Source organism: Ictidomys tridecemlineatus, chromosome 8 (genome assembly GCF_052094955.1).
Source record: "Ictidomys tridecemlineatus isolate mIctTri1 chromosome 8, mIctTri1.hap1, whole genome shotgun sequence".
Taxonomy (NCBI): Eukaryota; Metazoa; Chordata; class Mammalia; order Rodentia; family Sciuridae; genus Ictidomys; species Ictidomys tridecemlineatus.
In genome coordinates, this window is record NC_135484.1 from 118,492,628 (window position 1) to 118,520,596 (window position 27,969).

At 41.0% G+C, this 27,969-nt stretch overlaps 1 protein-coding gene, 1 non-coding gene and 1 pseudogene across 3 annotated transcripts; all 3 read right to left on the minus strand.

The window, feature by feature from the left end:
- Window positions 1-9,971: 9,971 nt before the first annotated feature.
- Window positions 9,972-10,818, minus strand: LOC144364770 (butyrophilin subfamily 3 member A3-like). The gene is made up of 2 exons (XM_078018643.1): window positions 10,791-10,818; window positions 9,972-10,737 (listed from the first exon to the last, which is right to left on the minus strand). Exons 1-2 carry the CDS (start codon window positions 10,816-10,818, stop codon window positions 10,094-10,096), a joined length of 672 nt encoding a protein of 223 aa, XP_077874769.1. The 3' UTR covers window positions 9,972-10,093.
- A 111-nt stretch (window positions 10,819-10,929) lies between these two features.
- On the minus strand, window positions 10,930-16,673 carry LOC101972906 (uncharacterized). Its single transcript, XR_013425273.1, has 3 exons — window positions 16,588-16,673; window positions 15,404-15,430; window positions 10,930-11,120 (listed from the first exon to the last, which is right to left on the minus strand). It is a non-coding gene; the product is annotated as an uncharacterized LOC101972906 (transcript).
- A 5,946-nt stretch (window positions 16,674-22,619) lies between these two features.
- On the minus strand, window positions 22,620-27,325 carry LOC144365935 (butyrophilin-like protein 1; annotated as a pseudogene). Its single transcript, XR_013424644.1, has 4 exons — window positions 27,308-27,325; window positions 25,982-26,192; window positions 22,961-23,242; window positions 22,620-22,852 (listed from the first exon to the last, which is right to left on the minus strand). The product of XR_013424644.1 is annotated as a butyrophilin-like protein 1 (transcript).
- Between the last annotated feature and the right edge of the window lie 644 nt (window positions 27,326-27,969).

Consider the following 27,969-nt stretch of genomic DNA (forward strand, 5'->3'; position numbering starts at 1 on the left):
TCTTGTCAATTCTGCAGCGGAAAAAAATGTTTGGGTATATTGCAACTTAAATTTCAATGTTTGATATTTGCAAATTAATAAAAAGATATTTTGTAAAGGGTTTATCATAAAACCCCTAATATAAAAATATTCAACTTACAACTAGTATAAAAGTTTATAAAATCAAACTATTGAAAGCAAGAGCTTTGTAATGTTGTGAACAACCAATAAAAAAATAATAATAAAAATAAATAAATAAATAAATAAAATCAATCTATTGAAAGCAATAAAATACTGTATAGTTCTCATAGTCATAAATATCTTTCTTACTGAGGAACAATACTGACCAAGTCATATCACATGTATTTGTGAATATGTAACAATGAATCCCACTATTATGTATAATTATAATGCACCAATAAAAATGGGAAAAAAGAAAATTATTTATATATGTATTTTATTCCTCAGTCAAACCACATTTACTCATTTAGATATTTTTCTTTCTTTTTCCCTCCAGTTTTAATGAATGGTCATTCAGTATCACATACTATATAGTTAGGGGCAAGAAATTTTTAATATTTTCTAATACTAAAATATTAAATAAATAAGACTCTGGGACAAGTATAGAAATCAAAGAAATTATTTAATTAATTAATTAGTATTAGAATCAGTATTACTCTACGCTGATTCAGAGAGTATTTTAAGGAACAAATTTTTATTGTGCAACAAGAAATACAATTTAAATTAAAGATGCTATGATCCAGCAATCCTATGCCTAGTAATGTATCCAAAGGAAGGGAAATCAGTGTGGCAAGGAGATATCTGAACTTGTATTCATTGTGATACTAGTCACAATTGCTAAGATATGGAATCAATGTTGAGAGCCACAGCCCAGTCAGAATGATGCCTGGCATTTGCCAGAGGGAATGGTTGAAAGGTAATGCCAGCGAACCATTGAGATGATGATTTAAGTTAAGCTATATATTATTTCTGTGATGCTGGATTGATTGTATTGTATATTTGACCTTTACTGCCTCCAGCGCCCGCTATTTTGGAGTTCCCATGGAGTTCTCACCGGGGTTCAGGGAGATTGGACAGAGCCTGGTGGAGGGAGTGTGGTCCCGTGTGGTGTAAGGAGTGCCGGTGAGAATTGGGGAATAAAGAGTTGCTGTTTGAATCTACAAGGCTTTGTGGTGGCTCGGTTATTTGTGCTCAGCCAGACTGGCAAATCAACCTAGGTGTCCATGGATGGATGTATAGATTAAGAGAATATATGAACAAACACACAACATAAACACATATGTACACATACAGACAGGTAATACATATAGCCTATTAATGCTCCAGTATTACACTGAAAGGACATAAAACCCAACTTATTAAACTTATTATGTTTTAAATAATTTTCCTTGACAACATAAAGAGTGGATACCTTAAATAATACTGAGATAGTACTAAGATAGGAATAAACCATGACAAAAACAACCAGAGACTGAGTAGAACTGCTGAAACAAGGACCTAGAGCAGCCAATCTATGTGAACAGTGAAGTGAAGCTGGCCTGTGGGGTTAAGCTCACATTCCCTTCTGAAGTCTGGGGGACTTTGAAGAACCTGGGCCTGTACAGAAGCACCAAGAATCTTCTAGAGAAGTGATCTCTGCTTTAAAACAAAGAGAACAGGGTTTCAAAGATCTACATCATGGATTTAGATGTAATAAATTTAGCCAGAAAAAAGTCTTCCTCTGTAAAATCAAACATGTCCCTACAACAAAACTAAAAAGCTCAAAAAAACACTTTGCAACCTTGATCAGTATAACTTTCCAAGAGAAATTCATTTCAAGATGTCTACCTAGGTAACTTATAAATCAGAGAAATGTTAACAAACCTTTACCAATAGTGAGGATGTTAAGCATTCTCTCTGGGATTGAGCAGCTGGTCCACTTGTTAGAAAGATTACTTCTATTTTGTATGGATAAAATCATGTTATCTGCATAGCATCCTTTCTGTTTCAAAGGAAGTGTGTCTGTAGCTCATACAAAAATAATGTAGTTCATAAAGATAGAGGCTAAATGGAAGGGGGATATGATAAGTAATATTTTTTCTGTTGTTTTTTAAATACTTTATATGGTAAAAATACTATCTTGTTCAAATAATAAATTATATACTGCTATGGTCATGGTTCTCAGGATGATGTAGGTAGTCACTGACTCCTCAATTGTTCACTGTAGTGTATCATTTTTTAAATTTTGATTAGGTGTATGACAGCAAAATGCATTTTGACTTATTGTACACATTGCAGCACAACTTTTCATTTCTCTGGTTGTACACAATGTAGCATCACACCCTAAGTGCAGTCTTACATGTACCTAAGTTAATGATGTCTATCTCATTCCACCATCTTTCCTGCCTCCATAACCCCTCCCACCCTCCCTTCCCTTTGCCCAATCAAATTTCGCCATTCTATCCATGCCTCCCCCCTCCTCGTTTTGGATTACCATCCACTTATCAGAGAGAACATTTGGCCTTTGGTTTTTAGGGACTGGCTTACTTCACTTAGCACAATATTCTCCAACTCCATCCATTTACTTCAAATGTATGATTTTATTCCCTTTTAAACCTGAGTGATATTCCATTGTGTGTATATACCACAGTTTATTCATCCATTCATATATTGAAGGGCACCTAGGTTTCTTCCATAGTTTAGTTATAAATTGAGCTGCTAATGAACATTGATATGGCTGTGTCACTGTCATGTGCTGATTTTAAGTCTTTGGGGTATAGACTGAGAAGTGGCATAGCTGGGTCAAATGATGGTTCCATTCCATGTTTTCTAAGGAATCTACACACTGCTTTCCATAGTGGTTGCACCAATTTGCAGTCCCACCAGCAATGTGTGAGTGTGCCTTTCCCCCCACATCCTCATCAACATTTATTGTTGTCTGTATACTTGACAACTGCCACTCTGACTGGTGTGAAATGAAATTTTAGAGTAATTTTGATTTTCATTTCTCTAATTACTACAGATGTTGAACACTTTTTTACATATTTGCTCATTGAAGGTATATATTCTTCTGAGAAGTGTCTGTCTAGCTCTAGCCCATTTGTTGATTTGGTTTTTTGTTTTTTTTGTTTGTTTGTTTGTTTTGTTTTGTTTTATATTAAGTTTTTTGAGTTCTTTATGTGTCCTGGAGATTAGTGTTCTATCTGACATGTGTGTGGGAATAATTTGGTTCCAAATTCAAAGCTCTTTGTTCACCTCATTGATTATTTCTTTTTCTGAGAAGAAAAGTTTTTCATTTGAGTTCATCTCATTTATTAATTCTTGATTTTATTTTTTGCACTTTAGGACTATTTTTAAGGAAGTCAGAGCCTAATCCAATCTGATTAAGATTTGAGCCTACTTTTTTCTCCATTAGGTGCAGGGTTACTGTACTAATTCCTAGGTCCTTGATCCACTTTGAGTTGAGTTTTGTGCATGGTGAGAGACAGGAGTTTATTTTCATTTTGCTGCATATGAAATTCTAGTTCTCCAGTACCATTTGTTGAAGAGGGTCTTTTATCCAATTTTTTTTATGATACTTTTGTCTAGTATAAAATAACTGTATTTTTATGGGTTTGTCTCTGTGTCTTCTATTCTTTGCCATTGGTCTACATGTCTGTTTTGGTGCCAATGCCATCCCATTTTTGTTACTATAGCTTTGTAGCATAGTTTAAGTTCTGTTATTGTGATGCCTCCTGATTCACTCTTCTTGATAAGGATTGCTTTGGCAATTCTGGGTCTCTTATTTTTACAAATGAATTTCATGATTTCTTTTTCTATGTCTATAAGAAATGATGTTGGGATTTTAATTGGAATTGCATTGTATCCGTATAGCTCTTTGGGAAGTATGGCCATTTTGACAATATTAATTTTGCCTATCCAAGAGCATAGAAGATCTTTCCATCCTCTAAGGTCTTCTTCAATTTCTTTCTTTAGTGTTCTGTAGTTTTCATTGTAGAGGTCTTTCACCTTTTATTAAGTTAAATCCCAAGCATATATTTTTGAGGCTATTGTGAATGGGGTAGTTTTCCTAATTTCTCTGTCAGGATTCATCACTGATATATAGAAATGCATTTGATTTATGGTATTGATTTTATATCCTGCTACTTTGCTGAATTAATTAATTCTACAAGTTTTCTGGTGGAGTTTTTGCATCCTCTAAGTATAAAATCATGTCACCAATAAATAAAAATTGAGTTCTTCATTTTCTATTTGTATACTTTTAATTTCTTTCATCTGTCTAATTGCTCTGGGCAGAGTTTTTCAAGGACTATATTGTGGTGAAAGAGGGCATTCCTGTCTTGTTCCAGTTTTTTGTTCCAACTTTTTGCCATTTAGAATCATGTTTGTCTTCAGTTTAGCATAGATAGCTCTTACAATGTTGAAGTATGTTCCTACTATTCCTTGTTTTTCTAGTGTTTTGAACATGAAAGTGTGCTGTATTTTGGTAAATGTTTTCTCAGCGTCAATTGATATAATCATATGATTCTTATCTTTAAGTGTATTGATGTGATGAATTATATTTATTGATTTCTGTATGTTGAATCAACTTTGCAATCCTGGAATAAACCCCGCTTGATCATGGTACACTATTTTTTAAATACGTTTTTGTATGCAATTTGCCAAAATTTTATTGAAATTTTTTTAAATACTTTTTATTGTTGATGGACACAATACCTTTATTTTTTATTTGTCTATTTTCATGTGGTGCCAGGGGTCAAACCCAGTACATCAAGCATGCTAGGCAAGTGCTCTACCACTGAATCACAACCCCGGTCCCATTTTTGAGAATTTTTGCACCAATGTTTATCAAGGATATTGATTCTGAAGCTTTCTTTCCTTGATGTGTCTCTGCCTGGCTTTCGTAAAGTATGATACCACCTTTGTAGAATGAGTTTGAAAGAGTTCCTTCCTTTTCTATTTCATGGAATTATGTGAGGAGTGTTGATGTTAATTATTCCTTGTAGGTCTTGTGGAACTCAGCTGTGAATCAGTCTGGTCCTGGGATTTTTTTGGTTAGTAGGCTTTTGATGGTATCTTCTATTTCCCTGCTTGAAATTGATCTGTATAAATGGTGTATGTCCTCTTGACTCAGTTTGGGTTGATCATATGCCAGTGTAGTGTATCTTAACCCCAACCACAGTTTCTCTGCCTTCAGACATTTATCAAAGCTAAAAATCATACTTTAAAGATACATAAAGAAACAAAACAAATGAAAACTGTTGCATTTCATGAATAAATATTTAGGGTCACTCCAGGTGAACTGGGCTGCATGAAATAATCACACAGAGACAGAGAAATACATTAGGTCTTGTGAAAGTTCCTCCAACCTTAGGGGGTCCATGGAGAGAGAGAGAGAGAGAGAGAGAGAGAGAGAGAGAGAGAGAGAGAGAGAGAGAGAGAGAGAACATGCTGAACACTTTTATTGGGAAGAAGCCATTGAAATGAGGCAAGGGGTCAGATTTCAGGGATTGAGTCTACCTACATGATGTCTGGTGTCAGCAGGTTGATTGACATCTGGGCAGGTCATGCCCATCTCATGAGCTGTATAGGGGTCATGGCAGAGCAAGCAAAAAGACCAGAGCGAGGCCAGCCCAAACAGCTGGGCTATGTTGGTTCAGTCCACATTGTGTGCTCAATGCTCATAGTTAACACACACACATCCCATGGCTGGCTTGCCACATCTCCACATTCTCATCATTCAAGGTCAAGGGGCACTCAATTCCTAAATGGTAGCTCTCAACAGAAAGCCAAGCTTGATCAAGGCTTCTTTCATGAGCAACATCAGTTGCCCTCAATTTTGTATTTCTGTTGAATCAAACACCCCCATATTGCCATTTGGCACCATAATGAACCAATCTGTATTCCAAGTAGTAACAGATTAGTTGAAAAGGAAGATGAAGCAGTTAAATGAAATAAGAAAAATACAGTGACAATTGTGTGGCCAAGCAATTCTGAGCAACATGATCTAACATTAATGTTATCACATTCTAAGTCAGACAATATAATTCTGAAGCAAACTGACAAGTAATATATTTACATGTAGAAAATACTTAAAAAACCACCAAAAAATCAACATATTTATATAAAATTATTGTTAGAGTTAAGCATTTACTAAGTTGATTAATTTCTCAATTACTCTTTCTGACATGCTGTGAGCAATTCAGCACACTCCTTTAACAAGTACTAATTTATTGTAGTTTAGATGCTTCTCTCAAAGTCTAGAAACCACATAAATCATTTGAACAAGGAAAACTTAACATAGACTTATTCATGTCTGAGGCCCTGAATTTAATCCCCAGCACAGAGAAAAAAAGAAAAAGAATCGAATAAAAAAGGAGTTAACTACTAAAAGAAGTAAAAGAAGCCTCAAAAGAATGCAGAAATGGCATATATAGGGAAAAGATAGTAGTACCTCTAAATTGAGGCAGAATAGCCACAGAAGGAAAAAAAATGTATGACAGGGTCCCCAATGAGACTGAGGTGCAGAATTCATTGAGGAAGATGGAACCATGGCCCACTGGAAGGTTGAAATGGATATGTAATGCTCCAACTCACCAGGTGTCCTCTTTCATAATACCCCTGCTCCAACATTTGTGACACCAAATGTTTGGAGGTTTCCACACCAATTCTCTGCATATATCAGCGTGTCCTATAATTCAATTAAGGAATTACCAGAGAGTCCTACAGGTTAAGTGGACCCCACAGTCTTAAAAGTATGTCCCCATGACTTCAGATGACAATCACAAGATGGCTACTCATGTTACCCATCTGTTTCTGAAGTTCCTCTCACTGTAAGGAGGTCCAATGTAGTCTCTCTAGTGGCAAAGAAAACCTCTACTCAGGACTTTCAGACCCATGCCCATACCATAGAAAAGAATGTAAGGATGTGTTAGGCTTTAGTAAAGAGAGGAAGAGCATCATTAGAAAGTGAAGAGTGAATATAGAAACCCTCAGAGAATAATGTGGGCAATCTCAAGAGCAAGAAGAACCACAACACCAGGGATTAAGGTCAGGTTATTCTATAGGGTACAAAGGTAGAATATAGGATCCAAAGGGACAGGACTTCCCTGGAGACTGGGAAATATTGAGTAACATGGTTTCCCATTAGGAAATCTAGTCTGCTGTGTTATTTTCATCAGATATTTGATCAGGTATTTGATCCAATCAAATGTTAGCCCCTAGCTTTATGAGGTTAGTAGTGTCTTTCTTTTGAAATCTTCTTCCTGCTTTGCTGCATCCAGAAAATTTATACAGAACTGAAAACTTACAAAGTAATTTTTGAGATTGTTTGGTACATTTTTACCTTTGGTCTCTTTCTGTCGCTTAATATTCTTTGTCCAGGTCAAGAGCAGTTCACAAGTTATTGTTCCACATCACAACAGGCACATTTATTCTTTAGAGCTTTTTTGTAGTATCCTATATTTCTATCTCATTCCAAATAACCATCTTCCATTCCCAAGATCCATTCTTAGATTGGGTGATTTTCTATATCCATTTTCTAGACGGGCTCAGAAAATCAACAGAAACAACTTTGTTTACTAACCAATTTATTATAAAACATCTTGTAAAGGATACAGTGAATAGCCAGATGAAATGCACATAGGGTGAGGCCCAGAAAAGCCTCAAGCACAGGAATACCTGCCTGTGGTGGAGTTTGAGAGGCAGCACCCCCAGAAACATGAATACATTGTTGTTCATCAACTCAAAAGCTCCCTCAATATTTTATGGATATTTCACTGTGTCATTATGATTGATCAAATCATTGACTGCTTGTAATTAATTAATTCGACCTTCAGCTCTATTTTGTCCCCTCTTTCATTTTTTATTCATAAAATTTGTTCCTTTGGCAACCTGCTCCCATCCGAGGTAACCCAGGGGCTTTCTAAAAATTGTCTTATTAACATAAACTCAGATGGCTGAAAGGGGGTTGTTATTAAAAACAATAGACTCTCCCTTCATCTAAAGAGAAAATTCCAAGGTTTTTAAGAGATGTTTTCAGGAATCAGGGAGAGAAATCACTTTTTATGAACTTAGGGAAGAGACTAAAAATACAGATAAATACATCAATATAGACATTTCTTACTATGTCACCAAAAGGTGGGCCTTCTGTACACCACCAGAAGTTACAACCAAAAAGGAAAACAGCCCAGTATGGTGGCCATGCCTGTAATCCCAGCATTTTCAAGACTGAGGCAGGAGTATTACAATTTCAAAGCCAGCCTCAGCAACTTATCCATGCCCTAAGCAACATAGGAAATGTAGGATAAGTTTGTCTCAAATTTTTAAAGGCGGGGGTTGGGTGCTGGGATTGCAGCTCACTGTTGATGTAAGTGTGCAGAACGGGCTTTAATCCTCAGCACCACATTAAGAAATAAACTAAATAAAGGTATTGTGTTTATCCACTACTAAAGAAAACTATTTTTAAACAATATAGTATGGGATTGTTGCTAAGTGATTAAGTATCCCTGGATTCAATCCCTGGTAACAAAAAAGAAAAAAAAAGGAAAGGAAAGGAAAGAGAAGGGAAGGAAAGGGAAGGGAAGGAAAGGGAAGGGAAGGAAAGGAAAGAAAAGAAAAAAGAAAGAAAGAAAGAAAGAGAACTAACTTGCCTTGCAGTGGCCCTTCCAGTGCATTGTACCAACAATCTCACATTGTGTCAGATGGCAAAAAGTGTTTACAAGGTCCAGTTCCAATAACACAAAGAAAAACCACCATGGAGTGGATTTGGAACAGAAATGCAATGAAATGATACTGGACTCTGTCCACATCTTTGACTTTATACTTTACGTGTGTATACATGTTTCAACCAATTTGCAACCATTTGAACTTCAATAAGACAACAAATATACATGAAAAAGCCACCTGACAAATGAAGAGCAGATAACATAAAATGTTGGACTCTTCTCTTAAAACTCCATCATTCATTGAAGTTTGGAACTGAAATATCCCCCAAAGGCTCATGTGTTAAAAGTTTGGTCCCCAGTAGGTGGCCCTTTGGGGGGTGGTAGAAAGTTCAATGGGTTTGGCCTAGGAAAGAGGAAGGAAGTAGGTAACTGTGACTGTGTCCTTGAAGACTATGTCTTGGCCCCTTATCTATATATTACTCTCTCTCTCTCCTCTCTCTCTCTTTCTCTCTCTCTCTTTCTCTCTCTCTCTCTCTCTTTCTCTCTCTCTCTCTCTCTCTCTCTCTCTCTCTCTCTCTCTCTTTCCTCTCTCTCATTCTTTCTCCTCTCCTTCTCCTTCCCTCCCCTCTCTCCCCCTCACTTTCTCTCTCTCTCCCTCTCTTGCCTTCTGTCTGCCATAAGGTGAGCCACTCACTCCACCACCTGCTCCCATACATTCTACCTCAGAAACAATGCAGCCAGGTGACTATGGGCTGAAACCTCTAAAACTGTGAGGAAAATAAATCTCTCCTCCTTTAGGTTGATTTTCTCTGTATTTTGTCACAGAGACAAAAAAAAAATGAATAACACACCTCTCCATTTCACTGGAAATTTTTGGATACTAAACTGTCATCTGATAGTCCAAATATGCACCAACAATAAAAATTTTAAAAAAATAAATAAAACTGAGGACCACGCTCAACCTCAAGTTTCCTCTACACATATGCAGGTGCAGTAATGTAATCTCTCCTTTGTTTGTATTTTTATTTTGCTTTGTTTTGTTTCTGGAAACAGAGTATCATTATGTTGGCCAGGCTGGTCTCAAACATGTGGGATAAATTGATCCACGTGCCTTAGCCTTCCCAGTAGATGGGACTATAGGTATGTGCTGCTATGGCTGCTTGAAATACTTACTAATACCAAAAAATAGGGCTCCTCAGTTAAATTGAACATTCTCTGAACCAGTTAAAATAGAGCCAAATTTTATCTTCTGCTATCTGAATATAAGATATGAACTGAACTCTCATAACCACACATCTGAAGTCTTAACACAGAGCAGAAGACAAGCTCACTGTACAGTCCAAGTCTCATATCACAGGCTTTTGACACAGGGAGTCTATAGCCCCAGAAGAGCCACAGTGAGGGATCACAGACAGCAAGGGACCCTACGTGGACAAAACCTGGGAGTGTCAGGGAAGTAACAGAGATTCAGCCTCTGGGGGAGCTCCATCAACACCACAACCTGAGCTGAACCCCTCCTTTGGTGTGCTCAGGGTTCCCTCCGGAGGAGAAAAATTGTTAAGGGGTACAGGGAGCCCCTCAGACCCACTTTCCATGGAGCAGATGGTCATGGACACAGCTCCATACATAAACATGAAGTATGGAAACAGAGCTCCAGAGAAGGAGGCTGGAGGGAAAGAGAAAATGTGGGACCCATCAATCATGTTATAGAAGGAGACCTCCTCTTCACTGTAGTCCAGGAAAACCCCTACCCTGAAAAGATTCTGCATAGAAGATAACCAAGTCTCAGGATGAGTTAGGGCAAAATAACTCTTGTTAACTTTCCCCATGACCCAAAATCCCCTTTGTGATGATTCGAGGTAGTTGTATTTTCTCGTCACATCTTTCCTACAGACTCCCAGAGTCCACTTGCTGTGTAATTTATTCTCTATCTCCACTTCCCAGTACCATCTTCCTGATGTGATGCCCTCAAGACCCAACACACTGCATTTTTCATCATGGTACACACAGGGGTCCTTCAAGGTCAGATGCATCTTTTCATGACAAACAGAAAGCCTGTGGTGAGCAGAGTCTGGATCCAGTGTGACAGGCCCTGTTGAGAGAATTTTCAGTCATTCAAGGTCCTTTCCCTCCCCAAAACAAAGCACAGAGCCACCCACCACCTCACAGTCATATAGCTGCCTGAGCTGAGGAGGGGATAAGCCTCCTGAGATATGAGTCTTCTAACTCAAGCCCACATCCTCAACCAGGAGAAAGAAGCCAGAGGCTAATTTCGAGTGTAGAATTCTGACAGGTCCCTTGAAAACCAGTACCAGTGTTGTGACCATCACTTCTGCCACAGCAACACCATGGGTGATGCCAGCATCTGAATCACCACAAAGAACTTAAGGAGAAGCCAGAAGCCATGAGGGCAACAGGAGGAACATCTAGAAGCACACAGTCACTCACAGGCTTGGAACCGTTCCTTCCGCCAATCTACGAAAGAACACACATCTCATGTCAGGGATTTGCAGAGTCCATACACATCAGGGTCAGCACACAGACTTATGAAACACAGCAATGTGGGAGGAAGAAGGGAAAAATCTGTTTGAAAACATTCAGCTGCTGTATTTGTTTCTTACACACACACACACACACACACACACACACACAACACACACACTTCCCATGAAGACTAAGCCTAAAGCTTAACACCTCAGGATCAAAATGCAGGATATCAGTATGAAAAGTCACTGTTCAGATTTAGCTACCCAATAATGCTTTCTCAAGACAAAGACACACAACAATCCTGAAAACTGGGTTATCTTGAGATACAATTAAGATTATAAAATTTCAAAGAGCTCCATTTACTTATAAAGAACTGACTGTGCTGAACTCGTAAGGTTACCTCTAAGCCATGAGTAGAGAATTACATCTAGCTTAGTTGCACTTGGAGGATGACTATAAATCATGAATGCAGGGAACTCAGAGAATCTTACCCAGTTAGGTTGCAAGGGAGAGGGTTTTAAGATGGGAGAGAAAGAAGTTCAAAGCAGGAAACAAACATATCCAGTGAGAGGTCAATACTAGTGACTTTTCTTCCACTTCTCACAGACCAATAAGAGAAAAACATCCTTACATATATGGGAGAACCCAAAAGTATTGGACCTACTCATTTGCCTCCCAAAAGAATTGCCTGAAGAGTTTCAAAACTTCCAGCTATGATAGAACCCATAACCCTAAACTCCAGAGTGTGTGAATGTGTGAAATCCATGACTAGGCCACTTTAAAAATGTGACTAAGATTCAGGTTCTTGAGCAGGGGAGATTTTTCTGGATTCTCTGGGCCAGTCCAAACTAATCTCATGAACCCTTGTGAATAGAGAGAGACCTTTATTGGCTGTATCAGAGAAGCAGATAGAATCACAGAAACAAGGTCAAAACCATGTTGTGCTGCTGGTTTTGAAGATGGAAGAACAGGACCCAAATGAGGGAATACAGATGGCCCCTAGAAACTGCACAAGACAACAGCCTCCACAAAGGAACACAGCCTTGTCCACACCTTCTTGGACTTCTGGCCTAGAAACACGTAAGATAATATATTTGTGTTGGTTTAAGCTACTAACTGTTTTTAATATTTATTTTTTAGTTGTAGTTGTCCATACCTTCATTTTTTTATGTGGTGCTGAGAATCGAACCCAGAGCCTCACACATGCTAGGCAAGCGCTCTACCACTGAGCCACAACCCCAGACTCAAGCTACTAATTTTGCAGTAACTTGGAAGCAAATAGAAAACTAATATGCCCACATAGATGACACACCCCATGTGGAACAAAGCACTGGCAGAGAAATGTGCTTACAGAAAGCATGAACCTCCCTGTCTCCTGCACTTAGGAAGCTGAGTACCAGGAAAATCTCACATTGTCTGCTAGATGGTGAAAAGACAGGTGCCCAGAGAGCCAGTGAACCTGAAAAGCTCTAAAGATCAGAGGAAAAACTCAAGTGGCAACCAAGAATCAGTGACACCGACCTTGGACTTTACCTCAGGGTCAAGGGAAGGGGGACCAAGCAATGAGATGAGAACTGCCTTTTCTCAGGAGACACCAACCCAAGAGTCTTATGAACCAGTTCAGACTAGCCTCCTGATGGAGAGGACCTGAAATAACTAAGAGAAAACACATTGTCCCTCTTCCCCCACCGTCCCAAGGCCACATAGGTCTACTAAAACCACCATACTCTCTTTTGGGAAGAGGTCAGGAAGGTTGTTAACCAAAGCAAAGTCTACATATGTCATACACTCCAAAATGTCTTCAACTGGAAAGCTTTTGCCTCCATCATGGCAGAGCCTTAGGAACAAGATTAGAATGATTAACATAATAACTAAACAACATTTTTATTTCTTAAAGATTTTTGTTTAAATTTGTTCTCTCCATTTCCACTAATATATGCTCAATCACCTACATGGGTATTTCCATCTTTGTTGAGTTGCTTGATAGAAACTAGATTATATAAAATGGCTGAGCAGGCCCAGATGACCCTTGGAGAAAAGTAAACTTAGCTCATTTTTTACTAAGACATTAGTTGAAATTCAATTATAATTTTCTATATAATAACTGACTGAGATTATCAAAGAAGAAGAAAAGAGAGGAAAAGGAAGCAGACGAGGGAGAAAAGGAGAAGGACTGAAAGAGAAAACCTTTTGAGACTCTCCAGTGTGTCAAGTACCATGCTATGCACCTTAATGCAGCCTTCATATAATTCCCACAGAAAATTTTAATTTATAACTCATTGTTACAATTTCATGAACAAGATAAAATAGAGATTTGTCGACCTCACACTATGCACCTGTCAATATGACAGTGTTGATTCTAGTATAGCAATGGTGTTTATCCTTACAAAATAAAAGAGTATGCAAATGTTACATGAAAACTTATAGACATTAATTCAGCAAAAAATGGGGAGATGGTTAAAAAAGACTAAATGATCCTTCTTTTTTAATAAACATGTCCCCAGGAAAATCATTAAGATTCTCAAAGAGTGTTCCTCAGACATTTGAATCCAAAGCCTCCTTGATGCCATGACTCATTCTTCTCTGTCTCTCACAGTCTATATCCCTGATGCCAAAAAGAAACATCCAGAGCAGGAAAATGGCATATTATAAAAATTCACATAGCACAGATCTTAAACTCACCCCCAGACTTAAAGAGTCCTCTGGATTATCTTTCATTGCATAGGAAACTACCTTAGCATATGCCTGTCCTGACTGCTACTGGAAGGTGGAGGTGTTCTCATTACAACAGGTTGTCTCATTATCACAAATTCAATGAGATGATTACTTATAAATGGCTTGATGGAATTCACACACACACACACACAATATATATATATATGTATATATATATATATATATATATATATATATATATATATATATATATATTTCACTGAAAACTCTCAAAGATGTATCAAGGAGTTGGTTATATTTCAGGCACATAAAAAACCCACAAATCCTCTTCACACTCAACTCTAACCACCTTGGATGGGATTTTCCATCTCTCACTGCTTCAACACACCCAAAATATCTATGTGAATCTTGGGCACTCCACTTTCTTTCTCACCTCCTCTCTCCTCCTACCTCATCCTTTCTTTTCTGATTTGTTCCAACCCTTTCTCAGGTAAAGAGTTCTAAACTCTCCAGGTTTCTCTTTTTATGATCTTCACACAGTTAAAAAAAATTAAAGACCAACACACAAATGAAAAATTTCTTAAAAGCAAAGAAAATTATAGTGAACATCATAAATTGCATTGTGTTCCTTATATACAAATGCAGACTTTGAATTTAATTTCAAATGGTTCACAGATCCCATAAACATGCTGGACCCAAAATTCAGAACACCAGAAACTCATTTCTCAGAAACCAAGGTGCTTGGAAGAAACCCAGCTAGGACAGTGAGTCAGAGTAGGAGGTGGCTGAGAGAAGATCAATATCCAGAGGACCAGAAAAAAAAAAAAACCAAGAAAACCAAACCTGGACCCAAACAATAGGAATCTGCAGTAAAGGGAATAGAGAACCAAGGCCCCACATTAGGAAAATGAAAATCCTAAAATGACAAATATGATTTCTGAAGTTTTTTGGAGACCAGCAATTTATATCCCCAGTTCCAATCCTGTTTCATCCAGGCTCTGCTCACAACTGAACTCTGCAGTGTCACTGTACCAACAGTTAAATGCGATTGAGAAACTGAAATTAAAATTTAAAAAAGACATTTGGGAAATTACAAAAAAAGAAGAAGAATTTAGGGCTGAGGTTGTGGCTCAGAAGTAGAATGCTCATCTACCATGCATGAGGCACTGGGTTTATTCCCCAGCACCACATAAAAATAAAATAAGGGTATTGTGTCCATCTACAACTAAAAAATGCTTAAAAACTGAAGAGTGTTTAAAAGATAGGAATATGAGGTGACTTCCTTGATCCAAACCGAAGGAGTCTCTGTGGTCTTCCAATGCAACTTACAATCATTTTTCTCTCCATTTAGGAGAATTTTGCTTTCCTATTGTACTTGGCTTTGGTTAGTTTGGGCAGGGGGCAGATTAACATGTGATGATTATGAAAGAAAAAAAAAAGAAGAGAAGTTAAAAGTGTTAACTGGGAGGGGTAGGAAACAAATTAAAGAAGAGAGAGCAGGAAACTCATCCCATCCTGGGTGGAGGACACTGATACAGAAGGCCAGAGCAGGATCCTGGAGGAGGGAAGGCCAAGGAAACATCAGAGTCACTTACCTGCATACAGGGGGGCCTTCCTCCAGGCTGAAAGGGAACACATAGTGGTGAGACCACAGCTAAAACAAGCCTGGTCAGCATGAATGTACCTTCCCTGGTCTTCCCTCCATTCTAAATATGAGACTACCCACAGGAGGAGAGAGTCAGAAAGAGATGGCCTCTTGCAGTATGCAGGGTCCACAGGGAGTTGGGGGAAATCCCCTGGACCACAGATCAAGATGGCTGCTTTACAGGCCAATTGATGCCATTGCCCCACTGATTTCTATCTGTCAGAAAACCATCTGCCTCAAAACTCATAAAAGTCCATATTCTATTTGTCTTTATTTGGTTTTGCCACTAAGGATAAATATTATGCTATGTGTAAAAATATTTGAGAAAATAAAATATAATTCACTCTGCAATTGTCAGGGGTATTATTATTATATCCAGGCTTTTTCTGGCAAAGATATATTTGAAAAGGGGTGGGGATGTACACCGTGATAGAGGGCTTGTCAAGCATGCATGAGGCTTCAGGTGCATGCATCAGCACCACAAAATGAAAAAATTAAAATTTAAATTTGAAAAGACACTTGGGAGATTACCAAATATGAAGAATGATTTAGAGACAGCAATGAGTTCTGTGGTAAAACTGCCCAATCTTTCACTTTGGTAAATATTTCTAGACAATAAGAACCAGTTTTTAGGAAATACTTGGTTCACTCTACCACATTTCCAACTGTGATGAGCAGCCCCATTGAATTAGCACCTTCAGGAGCTAGAGAAAACATAATCCCTCACTGGCAATTTGTAGGGACACAAACAGAAGGTCACACTTCTAAACTTAATGACACCATGTACTTATATAGATCATTTAATAAAATCATACTTTATGCCTTTAATCTATTAGGTGGAGTCCAACAGCTAGATGCATTGAAGGAAAAAAAAACACAAAATAATGGGCAATCCAGGGTTGAAATAAGATGCAGAATACATGAGACACCATGGGTCACCATCACATCCAGGTTTCCAAGCACTAGGAAGGAAATAGTAGCCCATATCAAGGAATGCCCAGGGAGCAGTGTTCTGGCTTCCACTAGCTTCCCAAGGATGGGACCCCACATGTCTGTGCCTAGACAGAAACAAGTACAGGGTCACCAGAACACAGGTAACATAAGGAAACAAGAATTATCTGGAGAGTCACTTACCAGACAGATAAGCTTCTTTTCTCTGATCTGAAAAACAACAAGAAAGAAGAGAGCTTGGTACTAGAGCATGTGCTACCAAGGAAACAGAAAATTCAGAAAGAAAAGAAGAACTTACAGAGGTCTGCCATGAGTTCATCTAAAAAAAAATGAAAAAAAGTATGAACACACATCCCCAAGAAAAGGAAAGACTGTGCCTGGAAAAACCTAGGAATAATGTTTCTGTTCACTAGAATTTTTAACTACAAACCCACCCAACCCCACTACTCTCTAGCTCTCCACTCTGATCTACTCAGTTACCTCCTCTGGGCCCAGGACCATGGGTCTCCCTAGAGAGCTGGACCCCAGACTCTGGCCCCTGTCAGCTGTCCCTCACCAACAGGTCTGAACTTGCCCTGTGGGGTCTTACCAATGGCCTTCAGTGCCTCTTCCTTTGCCTGCTGTTCCTCCTCCTTAAGCCGCAGCAGATGCTCCTTTTCCTGCCTCCTTCTAGAATGTGCTTTTCTGATAAAATAGCTAGTCCCCAAGAGTAGGAGCCCCAGCATGGTCAGGATCACAGCAAATGCTGGCTTCCAGGGAGAAGCCTGAGGGAAGAAGGGCTCTGTGGCCCAGGCAGACAGAGGTCAGGGGCACACCCAGGAGAGCCAGCACACTCAGAGAGGCCAGCCCCTCCCCCACAGCTCTGCTGGGAGTGGGAAGCAGCACTGACCTGGGATGTAAATAGCCATGGCCTTCTCCTGGCCCAGGACAGGGTTGAGGACAGAGCAGGTCACATTCCCCACAGAACTGTCTCTCACCACCAGAGTGGCCTCCACACTGAACAGCTCCTCAGTGTCTTGGGTGTGGGCCTCAGAAAGTGCTGGGAACTTGTTTCCCCTGAGGTCTCTCCACTGCACCTGGGGCTTTGGGAACCATCCTGAGGCTTTGCACACCACGCGCACTCCATCCTCTTCTGGCCCTTCTATGTGCACTTGGGGGTCAGAGCCCATCCCTGTGGGAAGGAAGGAAGCTGTGTAGCCCCAGGAGGCCACCTTGTGCTTGAGACCCCACAGTTGCCAAGACATTACACAACTTCAGGGGAAATATTTTCATGTTTAATTCTGGGAATTCTATGGGAAGAGGGAAGGAAAGGAAGGAGCACAGGGACCCCCAAAGGGCAGTGGGCTCTTCTCCCCAACTGTGAAGCCAAGGCAAACAGGAAGAATTTGGTCCCAGGACTCCCTCCTTGAATCTCACTCTTCTCACCCTCACACACTCTCCTGAGACATCTGCCTCTCTGTATATCATGTCCACAATTATACTGAGTGACCACCTTGTCTCCTGAATTCTCTTCTCCTACACCCATGTTCCCATGAGTTATCTTTACCCAGTTTCCTCACATGCACCTCAAACTCCAAACTCCAAACTGAATTTATAAATTTGTATCACTTGTGATGAAACAAAAATTAAAATCTCCCTAATTCCTCACCCTTATTTATACCTAGTTCTCCCACTTCCACACACTTTTTACAGCCTTTATCTTCTGCCTCTGGGCCCAGGCATGGGATTTGATTTAGCCAATAAGAAATTAGCTAATGTGACTAGTGCAGAGGTTTGAAAAGCACTTGCACTTGGTTTTACTCTCTTCCATTTCCACAGGAGGACAATCCTGGGCTATCCAGTGGAGAATGGACTCCTGTGACATTGCCTGGTCAACCTGCTACAGCTGCCCTAGTTCAGCCAAATGACCACCTGAAACATGAGCACACCCAACCAAGGTGCACCTGGTGAACTTTTCAGCTGATTTAAGAACAAATAAAAATTACAAGTAAAAAGCTTAATTCTCCCTGTTGAATAAAAGATTTTATTCTTTTTTCTTATACCATTTGCTTTAGGAAATGTCAATTACAAATAGGCACTTTCTCCTCCTTTGAAATGTTTATATATGATTTTGAAAACTGGTTAGGTTTTCTGCCAGCTTTGTGGCTCAGGAATGCCTTTCTCAAGGACCTGGGAGCTATTTCTTTGAAATGTAAACATCAGGGAAGATAGCAACACTTTGCCCCCTTTTTGTGGAAAGATAGGAGCCTAATATATGTGGGTATCTTGCTCCAAGTTGTAAAACTGCTTCCTGTCATAAAGCTGGAGGAGCTTATTTTGCTTCCAGATAAAGCCTATTATATGACACAGATGGTCTCCCAAACTACCAGGTAAATTTAGGATGAGTTTTATGGAACAACAGTGCTTTGAGCTGTCTTAGTTGAGGATTACTCATTGTTCATCATGAAAACAAATATACAGGAGATTATATATGATTGTCTCTAAAGAGAATGATGAAATTATTTTTCTGGTTGTGTAATCCATTCACAGATCACCATACTATATATCACACTCTGGTTTGATGCTTTTTAAGTAATAAAAGTGTTTTCTCCTAGCATGGAAGGGATATTCTGGTTGTAATTATGTTTCTGAAATATGACCAAAGATGTGAGTAAACCCAGGTGAGATAAGCCAAGTTCAGCCCCAATGAGTTGAACTCACTTAGTGCCTGAATTAAATACATTTTTATTGCCAAATGCACCTGAGATTGTGGCTGTTTGTTACAAAGCATTATCACAGCAATAGAACTGACACATAATTATCAATAGTCCTGCCACAAAACAACAAATGGTTCAAATAAAATCCTGGAAGTCTCTGAACTCTTCTCCTCCTGTTCCAAATTCTGTGCCCACAAATCGACTCAGTTGACTCTAGTTTCTAAACCTGTCTGATCCCTCCTCTCCCATCCCACTGCCATGCCTCAGGTCACGCACTCATTCTCTCCACATCATAACTGCACTCCAGGCCTCCTTCTTGCTCACCTCCCATCCATCCATTCACAACTGCCAACATGAGCATTCCCAGCATGGCTCTGTTTAGGATTCCCCCTACTCTGCATCCAAACTCCATAACACAGCACACAAAGCCTTTACTGATCTGGTAACTGCCTTCCTCTCCAACACTTGTTCCCAAACTCCACCATCTGATACCCTCAGGGCCCACATACTCAATCCCAAGAACTATCTGCTCAAATGCAAGTAGCCACCATCACCATGTTGTCTGCCCTCTGCCTTTTCACCTTCCATCCCATCAACATTCAGGGCTCTTGTGCCAGCTCTGGTGCGTACTCCTAATGATCTCATCCTGACACCTATGAGTGGTTTTAATACAGGACCATCTCTTTATTCCAGTATTGCCACTTCTAACCATCCTCCCCTTACTCCTCCTACCAACCATGATGGCCTCAATATACCCAGAATAATCAACCAAACTCCTACTCCAAAGGTATCATACCAGATGCTCCCTCTGCATGAATAGGATATCAGGCCCCACAGATATCCACCTGGCTAAATACCTACTTCCTTTGAGCCTTGCTCAGACTGTCATTAAGGCTCTGCCCAAGCCCCTATGTAACACTACAGCTTGTCCCAACTTCCCAGCCCACATCCTCTGCCCCTTTCTTAATTCTATTTGGTCTTTTGTCTTAAGTAATTATCATCTTATCACATCTTCTATTGAGTTTTTTATTATATTTTTTCCATTGTCTCTTGAAAGTAAACTCCTCATGGCTTGGTTCTCTGTTACACTGATATATCTCTGGTGCACAGAATAAGTCCTCACATATTTTAGATGCCCCTAAACAGTGCTTGTATTGAATCAATTAATAAAAGAAAGCCACTTTTTTCTTTCATTTCACCTTTAAAAATGTGAGGCTTAATTTGAATAATTCTTGATATTCCTACCAAACCCAGTACTCCCAAGGTCTCTAGAATAGACATCAAGAAACTAACCTGCCACCTTCACTTCCAAATCAGCCTCTTCATAGAAGCCTCCATGTCTGAAGTAGCAGGTGTACATTCCATTGTCAGAAACCTGGACCTTGTGGATGTGCACAGAAGCCTGCCCTTCTGAAAGGAAGTCCCTCACCAGTGAGGTCCGCCCTCTGTACTCAGCCATCTGCTCCTCAGACTGTTCCTGTTGGTTCCAGTAGATGAACACTGCCTGTGAGAGCGTGGTGCGGAACCACCCCAGTTCCATGTTCTCTACATTCATGGCTGGGAATAGGGCGCGGGGCAGTATGGCATCCTCGCCCAGCACTGCCACAATGGGATGTCGAGGGCCAACAACCTGGAACTGCTCTGTGAACACAGACATAGGAGGAAGGAAGTTAGAGAGACACAGACCAAAAAACAGAGAACACACACCACCAGGTGGGCAGGCTAGGAAAGCTGGGACAGGGGCCACATGAGATGTCCCCTACAGTCTGATAGATTTGGAAGAGGTCTTCTGATCATAATGATGTGGACAGAAATTATGTCAAGGACAATCCTTCATTGTCTTCTGCTCCTGGTCCCAGGCCCTTCCATGAAGTAATCTCTAATTCAGTGGTTGTCAAGCGTTCATGCCCCTGAACCACTAGGCTGCCTTATAGAGCACACAACACTGGACCCCACTGCAGAGCATCTCCTTCACTAGATCTGGGGTGGGCCAATGAATGTACATATACAGATTGATGTGTGATGATTATGACAAAAAAAAAAAAACAAGATAAGTTAAAAGTGTTTACTGGGAGGGGAAACAAATTAAAGAAGAGAGAGCAGGAAACATATCCCATCCTGGGTGGAGGCCACTGATACAGAAGGTCAGAGGAGGATCCAAGAGGAGGATCCAAGAGGAGGGAAGGCCAAGGAAACATCAGAGTCACTTACCTGCATACAGGGGGGCCTTCCTCCAGGCTGAAAGGGAACACACCTAACCCTAACCCTAACCCTAACCCTAACCCTAACCCTAACCCTAACCCTAACCCTAAGGCAAATACTAAAAGTTTAACGAACTTTTAGTATTTGCCTTTAAGCTTCTAAGTGCAAACCAACAGCTAGATGCACTGAAAGCTAAAAATTCATATTCTCACATGAGACCCACACAGGTGATGGTAATGTGGTTCCCATCAGTGGAATATGCTAGCTGCAAAATGAAACCTAAGAAAAATAAAATGACGAAAAAAACCACAGGACACAGAAAATATTTTTAGAAAGCAGGGGTGGGACAGGGTAGTCGATCATACAGATCGAGCTTCTATTCTAAACCTGCAAAATGGAGCCCATGCTTGCTTTTTTTATATCAGGGAACATCAAAGGCCTTCCATACAATGTCCTTCACCAAAAAAAGTCATAGGTGGGCTGTCCAGTTCCCAATGGGTTACACCCACCTCCTCAGCTACTATGAGGTTATCTAGTAGGTTGTGGATAAAGGTTATATGTCTTGAGAAATCTATTGCATGGGAGAGCCACAGATAGTTTCCAAGGTAAATCCTAAAACCTTCCTGGCTGCCAAAACTAAAGAAGACCCTCAAATAATTCATGGATGGCATCCCGCACAATATATCATGGGCAAGCCAAGGTTGAAATGAGATGCAGAATACATGACAAACAAGGGGCCACCATCATACCCAAGTTTCCAAGCTCTAGGTAGGAAATAGCAGCCAAGATCTAGGAAAGCTCAGGGAGCAGGGTTCTGGCTTCCACTAGCTTCCAATTAGCTTCCATGGATGGGGACCCACATGTCTGTGCCTAGATAGAAAGGAGAAGGGACACCAGGTAGGATAAGAAAACAAGAGATACCTGGAGAGTCACGTACCAGACAGATAAGCAGCTTTACTCTGATCTGAAAAAAAACCACACAAGAAATAGGGGAGCTAGGAACTAGAATGTCTGCTAACAAAGAAACATACAAAATTCAGGCAGGAAAGCAGAATTTGCTGAGATCTGCCTGGAGTTCATTTGAAAGAAAATGAAAAACAGCATGAACGCCCATCCCCAAGAAATGGAAAGACTGTGTGCCTGAAAAACCCCAGAAAAACATTTCTATTTATTGAATTTCTATCTACAAACCCACCCAACCACACTGACTCTAGCTGTCCTCTTTGATCTCCTCATTCACCTTCTCTAGGCCCAGGACCCTGGATCTCCCTAGAGAGCTGGACCCCAGACTCTGGCCCCTGTCAGCTGTCCCTCACCACCAGGTCTGCACTTGCCCTGTGGGGTCTTACCAATGGCCTTCAGTGCCTCTTACTTTGCCTGCTGTTTCTCCACCTTAAGCTGCCACAGGTGCTCCTTTTCCTGCCTCACCTGCCTCCTTCTGGAAAGTGCTTTTCTGATAAAATAGCTAGGTCCCAAGAGTAGGAGCCCCAGCATGGTCAGGATCACAGCAAATGCTGGCTTCCAGGGAGAAGCCTGAGGGAAGAAGGGCTCTGTGGCCCAGGCAGACAGAGGTCAGGGGCACACCCAGGAGAGCCAGCACACTCAGAGAGGCCAGCCCCTCCCCCACAGCTCTGCTGGGAGTGGGAAGCAGCACTGACCTGGGATGTAAATAGCCATGGCCTTCTCCTGGCCCAGGACAGGGTTGAGGACAGAGCAGGTCACATTCCCCTCAGAACTGTCTCTCATCACCAGAGTGGCCTCCACACTAAACAGCTCCTCAGTGTCTTGGGTGTGGGCCTCAGAAAGCGCTGGGAACTTCTTTCCACTGAGGTCTCTCCACTGCACCTGGGGCTATGGGAACCATCTTGAGGCTTTGCACACCACACGCACTCCATCCTCTTCTGGCCCTTCTATGTGCACTTGGGGGTCAGAGCCCATCCCTGTGGGAAGGAAGTTGTGGAGCCCCAGGAGGCCACCTTGGGCCCTGGGTCCTCAGTGTTGCCAAGATATTATACAACTTCATGGGGAAGGTTTTCCATGTTGAATTCTGGGGGTTCTATCAGAAGGGTCACCTACCAGAGGGAATTAAAGGAAGGAGCAGACCCACACAGGGCAGTGGGCTCTTCTAGCAAACTGTGAGGCCAGAGGCAACACAAAGAATTTGTTCCCAAGGCTCCCTCCATGAATCTCAGTCTTCTCACCTCACACACTCTCCCGGGACATCTGCCTCTCTGTGTATATCACTTCCAAAATTGTATTGCATGACTACCTAGTTTCCTGAATTCTCTTCCCCTACACCCATGTTCCCATGAGTTATCTTTACCAGGTTTCCTCACAAACATTTCAAACTCAAAACTCCAAAACTGGCTTCATAATTTGGACCACTTGTGATAAAATGATTATTGAAATATCCCAATTCTTCACCCTTATTTATAGCCAGTTCTTCCACTTCCACTTTTTACTGCCTTTACCTTTTGCCTCTGGGACCAGTCATGGGACTCAAATTGGCAATGAAAATTTAGATAATGTGACTGCAGAGGTTTGAAAAGCACTTGAACATTGCCATTTCCACAGGAGGACAATCCTGGGGTACTCAGTGGAGGATGGACTCATGTGACATTACCTGGTCCACCTGCTTCAGCTGCCCTAGTTCAGTCAAATGACCACCTGAAACATGAGCACACTTAACCAAGGTGCACCTAGTGAATGTTTCTGCTGACTTCAGAACAAATGAAAATTAAAAGTGAAAATCTCAATTGTCCCTGTTGAATAAAAGAAGATTGTTCTCTTTTTCTTCTAGCATTTGCTTTGAGAAACTGCAATTACACATGGCACTTTTTCCTCTTTGGAAATGTTGACACATGATTTTGAAAACTGGCTAGGATTTTGCCAGCTTTGTAGCTCAGGAATTTCTTTCTCAAGGATCTGGGAATCATTTATTTGAAATGTAAACATCAGGGAAGATATCAACCCTTGGCCCCTTTTCTGTGTAAAGGTAGGAGTCAAACTTATATGGGCATCTTGTTCCAAGTTGTAAAACCACCTCATGTCATAAAGCTGGAAGAGTTTATTCTTCTTCCAGATGAAGCCTGTTATATGATAGAGATGGTCTCCCAAACTATCAGGTGAATTTAGAATGACATATGCAGAACAAATTGCTTTGAGCCCTCTTAGTAGAGAATTACTTATTGTGCATCTTGAAAACAAGTATACAGGCTATAGAAAGAAAGATGAAATTCCTTTCTGGTCATGTAATTCCTTAAGAGATCATGCATGATATGTATCATCTGGTTTGATGCTTATTAATTATTTAAAGTATTTTCTCCTAGTATGGGAGATTTTGTTTTTAATTATATTTCTGATACATAACCAAGTATGCAAAACTAAACCCAGGTGATTATTAGCCAAGATCAGCCCCAATTAGTTAAATTTGGTTAGTGCCTAAATTAAATACATTTTTATTGCCAAACATACCTGAAATAATGGCTGCTTGTTACACTGCATTATTACAGCAGTAGAAGTGACACATAATTATCAATAGTCCTGCCATGAAACAACAAATGTTTTAAATAAAATTCTGGAAGTCTCTCAAGTATTTTCTTCCCCCTCCAAATTTTGTGCGCACAAGTCTATTCAGTTGAATATGGTTTCTAAACCTGTCTGACCCCTCCTCCCCCACCCCACTGCCATGCCTCAGGTCAAGCACTCATTCTCTCCACATCATAACTGCACTCCAGGCCTCCTTCTTGCTCACCTCCCATCCATCCATTCACAACTGCCAACATGAGCATTCCCAGCATGGCTCTGTTTAGGATTCCCCCTACTCTGCATCCAAACTCCATAACACAGCACACAAAGCCTTTACTGACCTGGTAACTGCCTTCCTCTCCAACACTTCTCCCCAAACTCCACCACTTAAGAACCTCAGGGCCCACACACTCAACCCCAAGAACTATCTGGCTAAGTGCAAGTAGCCAAAATCACCATATTGTATGCCTTCTGCCTTTTTAACTTCCAACCCATCAACATCCAGGGCTTTTGTGCCAGCCCAGGTGTTCACTCCTAATGACTTCATCCTGACACCTGTCAGTGGTGTTAATACAGGATCATCTCCTTATTCCAGCATTGCTTCTTCTTTCCATCCTCCCCCTCTCTCCTCCTACAATCCATGATGGTTTCATTATTTCATTATACCCTGTATAATCAACAATATTTCTAACTCAAAGGTTTCATACCAGGTGCTCCCTCAGTGTTAAATTCTGCACCCCCCCCACCGAGATAGCCCCCTGGCTAAACATCTACTTCCTTTGAACCTTGCTCAGATTGTCAGTAAGGCTCTGCCTTGGCCTCTATGTAACACTACAGCTTGTCCTAACTTCCCAGCCCACATCCTGTTCCTCTTTTTAAATTCTACTTGGTCTTTTATCTTAAGTACTTATCACCTTATCACATGTTGTACTGGGGTCTATGCTATACTGATATATCTCTGGTGCAGAGAACAAGTCCCCCCATATTTGAGATACCCAATATACAGTGTTTGTATTGATCAATGAAAAACTGAAGGAACCATTTTTTCCTCTATTTCACCTATTGAATGTGAGGCTAAATTAGATGATCCCTGATATTCCCACCAAACCCAGTACTCCCAAGGTCTCCAGAATAGATATCGATTAATTAACCTGCCACCTTTACTTCCAAATCAGCCTTTTCAGAGAAGCCTGCATGAATGAAGAAGCAGGTGTACGTTCCATTGTCAGAAACCTGGACCTTGTGGATGTGCACAGCAGCCTACCCCTGGGTGAGGAACTTGCTCACCAGTGAGGTCCACCCTCTATAATCAGCCATCTGCTCCTCAGTCTGTTCCCGTTGGTTCCAGTAGATGAACACTGCCTGTGAGAGTGTGGTGCAAAATCACCTCAGTTCCATGTTCTCTGCATTGATGCCAGGGACTAGGGCACAAGGTAGTATGGCATCCTTGGCCATTACTGCCACAATGGGGTGGTAAGGGCTAATAACCTGGAACTGCTCTGTGGACACAACATGGGGGAAGAACCTAGAGAAACACAGACCAAAAAAACAGAGAATATATACCATCAGGTGGAAATGCCAGGAAAGCTGGGGCAGGGGCCAGATGAGATGACCCCTGAGGTTTGATAGATTTGGAAGAGATCTTCTGACTATATGATATGGCCCAAAAATGATGCCAAAGACACTCCCTCACTGGCATCTGCTCCTGGTCCCAGGCCCTTCCATGAAGTAATCTCTAATTCAATGGTTCTCAAGCTTTCATGCACCTGAACCACTAGGATGCCTTACAGAGCACACATCACTGGGCCCAATCCAGACTGTCTCATTCACTAGATCTGGGGTGGGCTAACGAATGTGCATTTACTAGGAGTTCCAAGGGTGGTGTGGGGAGCACACCTTGGAAACACCAGGCCTAAATTGCCCTGTCTCAGGTCAAATCTGAAAACAGACAAAGAGCACACCTATGGTGAGATCAGACTCTGGTCATTCAGCCACACCCAGGAAATTCCCCTCTTCCTATTCTAAATTTTTTACTTCAGTCTATATTTTTATCCTCCACTAAGGGAGGAGAGAAATACATATGCACTTTAAAACACAGAGTCAAATGCTACTTAATGCTGTGAAAATCCTGTTCTCTGTCATTCATGGAAACCCCCATCACTGCATGTTCAAGAAGCAAGTTCACATCACTCTCCACCCCCTTGGTTCTCTTGGACTTCTGAGGCTAACACATGACTCCTCTGCAGGACATGCTGCAACACCTACAAAGAGCTATTCTCAAACCCTGTGCCTCTCCAATCTGGTCTCAGCCACCATTACATCTCAACTGGAGAATGACTAGGATTCCTGACCTCAGTGATCCTTTTAACATGTTAGCTAATCTATGTTGCTGCTCTGCTCAAAGCCTCCACATGGCTCCCCAATTCTCCCCAGGCCTGAGAAGGTGGACACATTTCCCAAAACCCCTCTGAACTTACCTGCTGCCTTCTCCCCATGGGCTCTAGCCCAGCAAACCATGGCCTTTGTGCTTCCTCACACCTCAGCACACTGCCAGCTCTGCACAGGCTCCTCCCCTTGCAGGAACCCTCCTTCCAAATGTTCCTACAGCTCACTCCTCCTTCTCCAGGGTTATGCTCCCATCTACACACCACCTCAATGAACACTGCTGCCTGCCCACACCTGCCTCCCATGCCCCTGACTGCCCACACCCTGCACTGCTGCCACCATTCTCCCCATGCCTCCCCACTCCTCGTTTTGGATTAGCATCCACTTATCAGAGAGAACATTTGGCCTTTGGTTTTTAGGGACTGGCTTACTTCACTTAGCATAATATTCTCCAACTCCATCCATTTACTTCAAATGTATGATTTTATTCCCTTTTAATCCTGAGTGATATTCCATTGTGTATATATACCACAGTTTATTTATCCATTCATCTTTTGAAGGGCATCTAGGTTTCTTCCATAGTTTAGTTATAAATTGAGCTGCTAATGAACATTGATATGGCTGTGTCACTGTAGTGTGCTGATTTTAAGTCTTTGGGGTATAGACTGAGAAGTGGTATAGCTGGATCAAATGATGGTCCCATTCCATGTTTTCTAAGGAATCTACACACTGCCTTCCATAGTGGTTGCACCAA

What these genes read in the sequence shown, in the direction of transcription:
- LOC144364770 (XM_078018643.1), bottom strand. Translation starts at nt 10,818, where the DNA reads ATGACTGTGAGGTGGTGGGTGGCTCTGT. An exon ending in GAGGTGGTGGGTGGCTCTGT is followed by an intron (nt 10,738 to 10,790) that starts GCTTTGTTTTGG and finishes TTCTCTCAACAG; the next exon opens with GGCCTGTCACACTGGATCCA.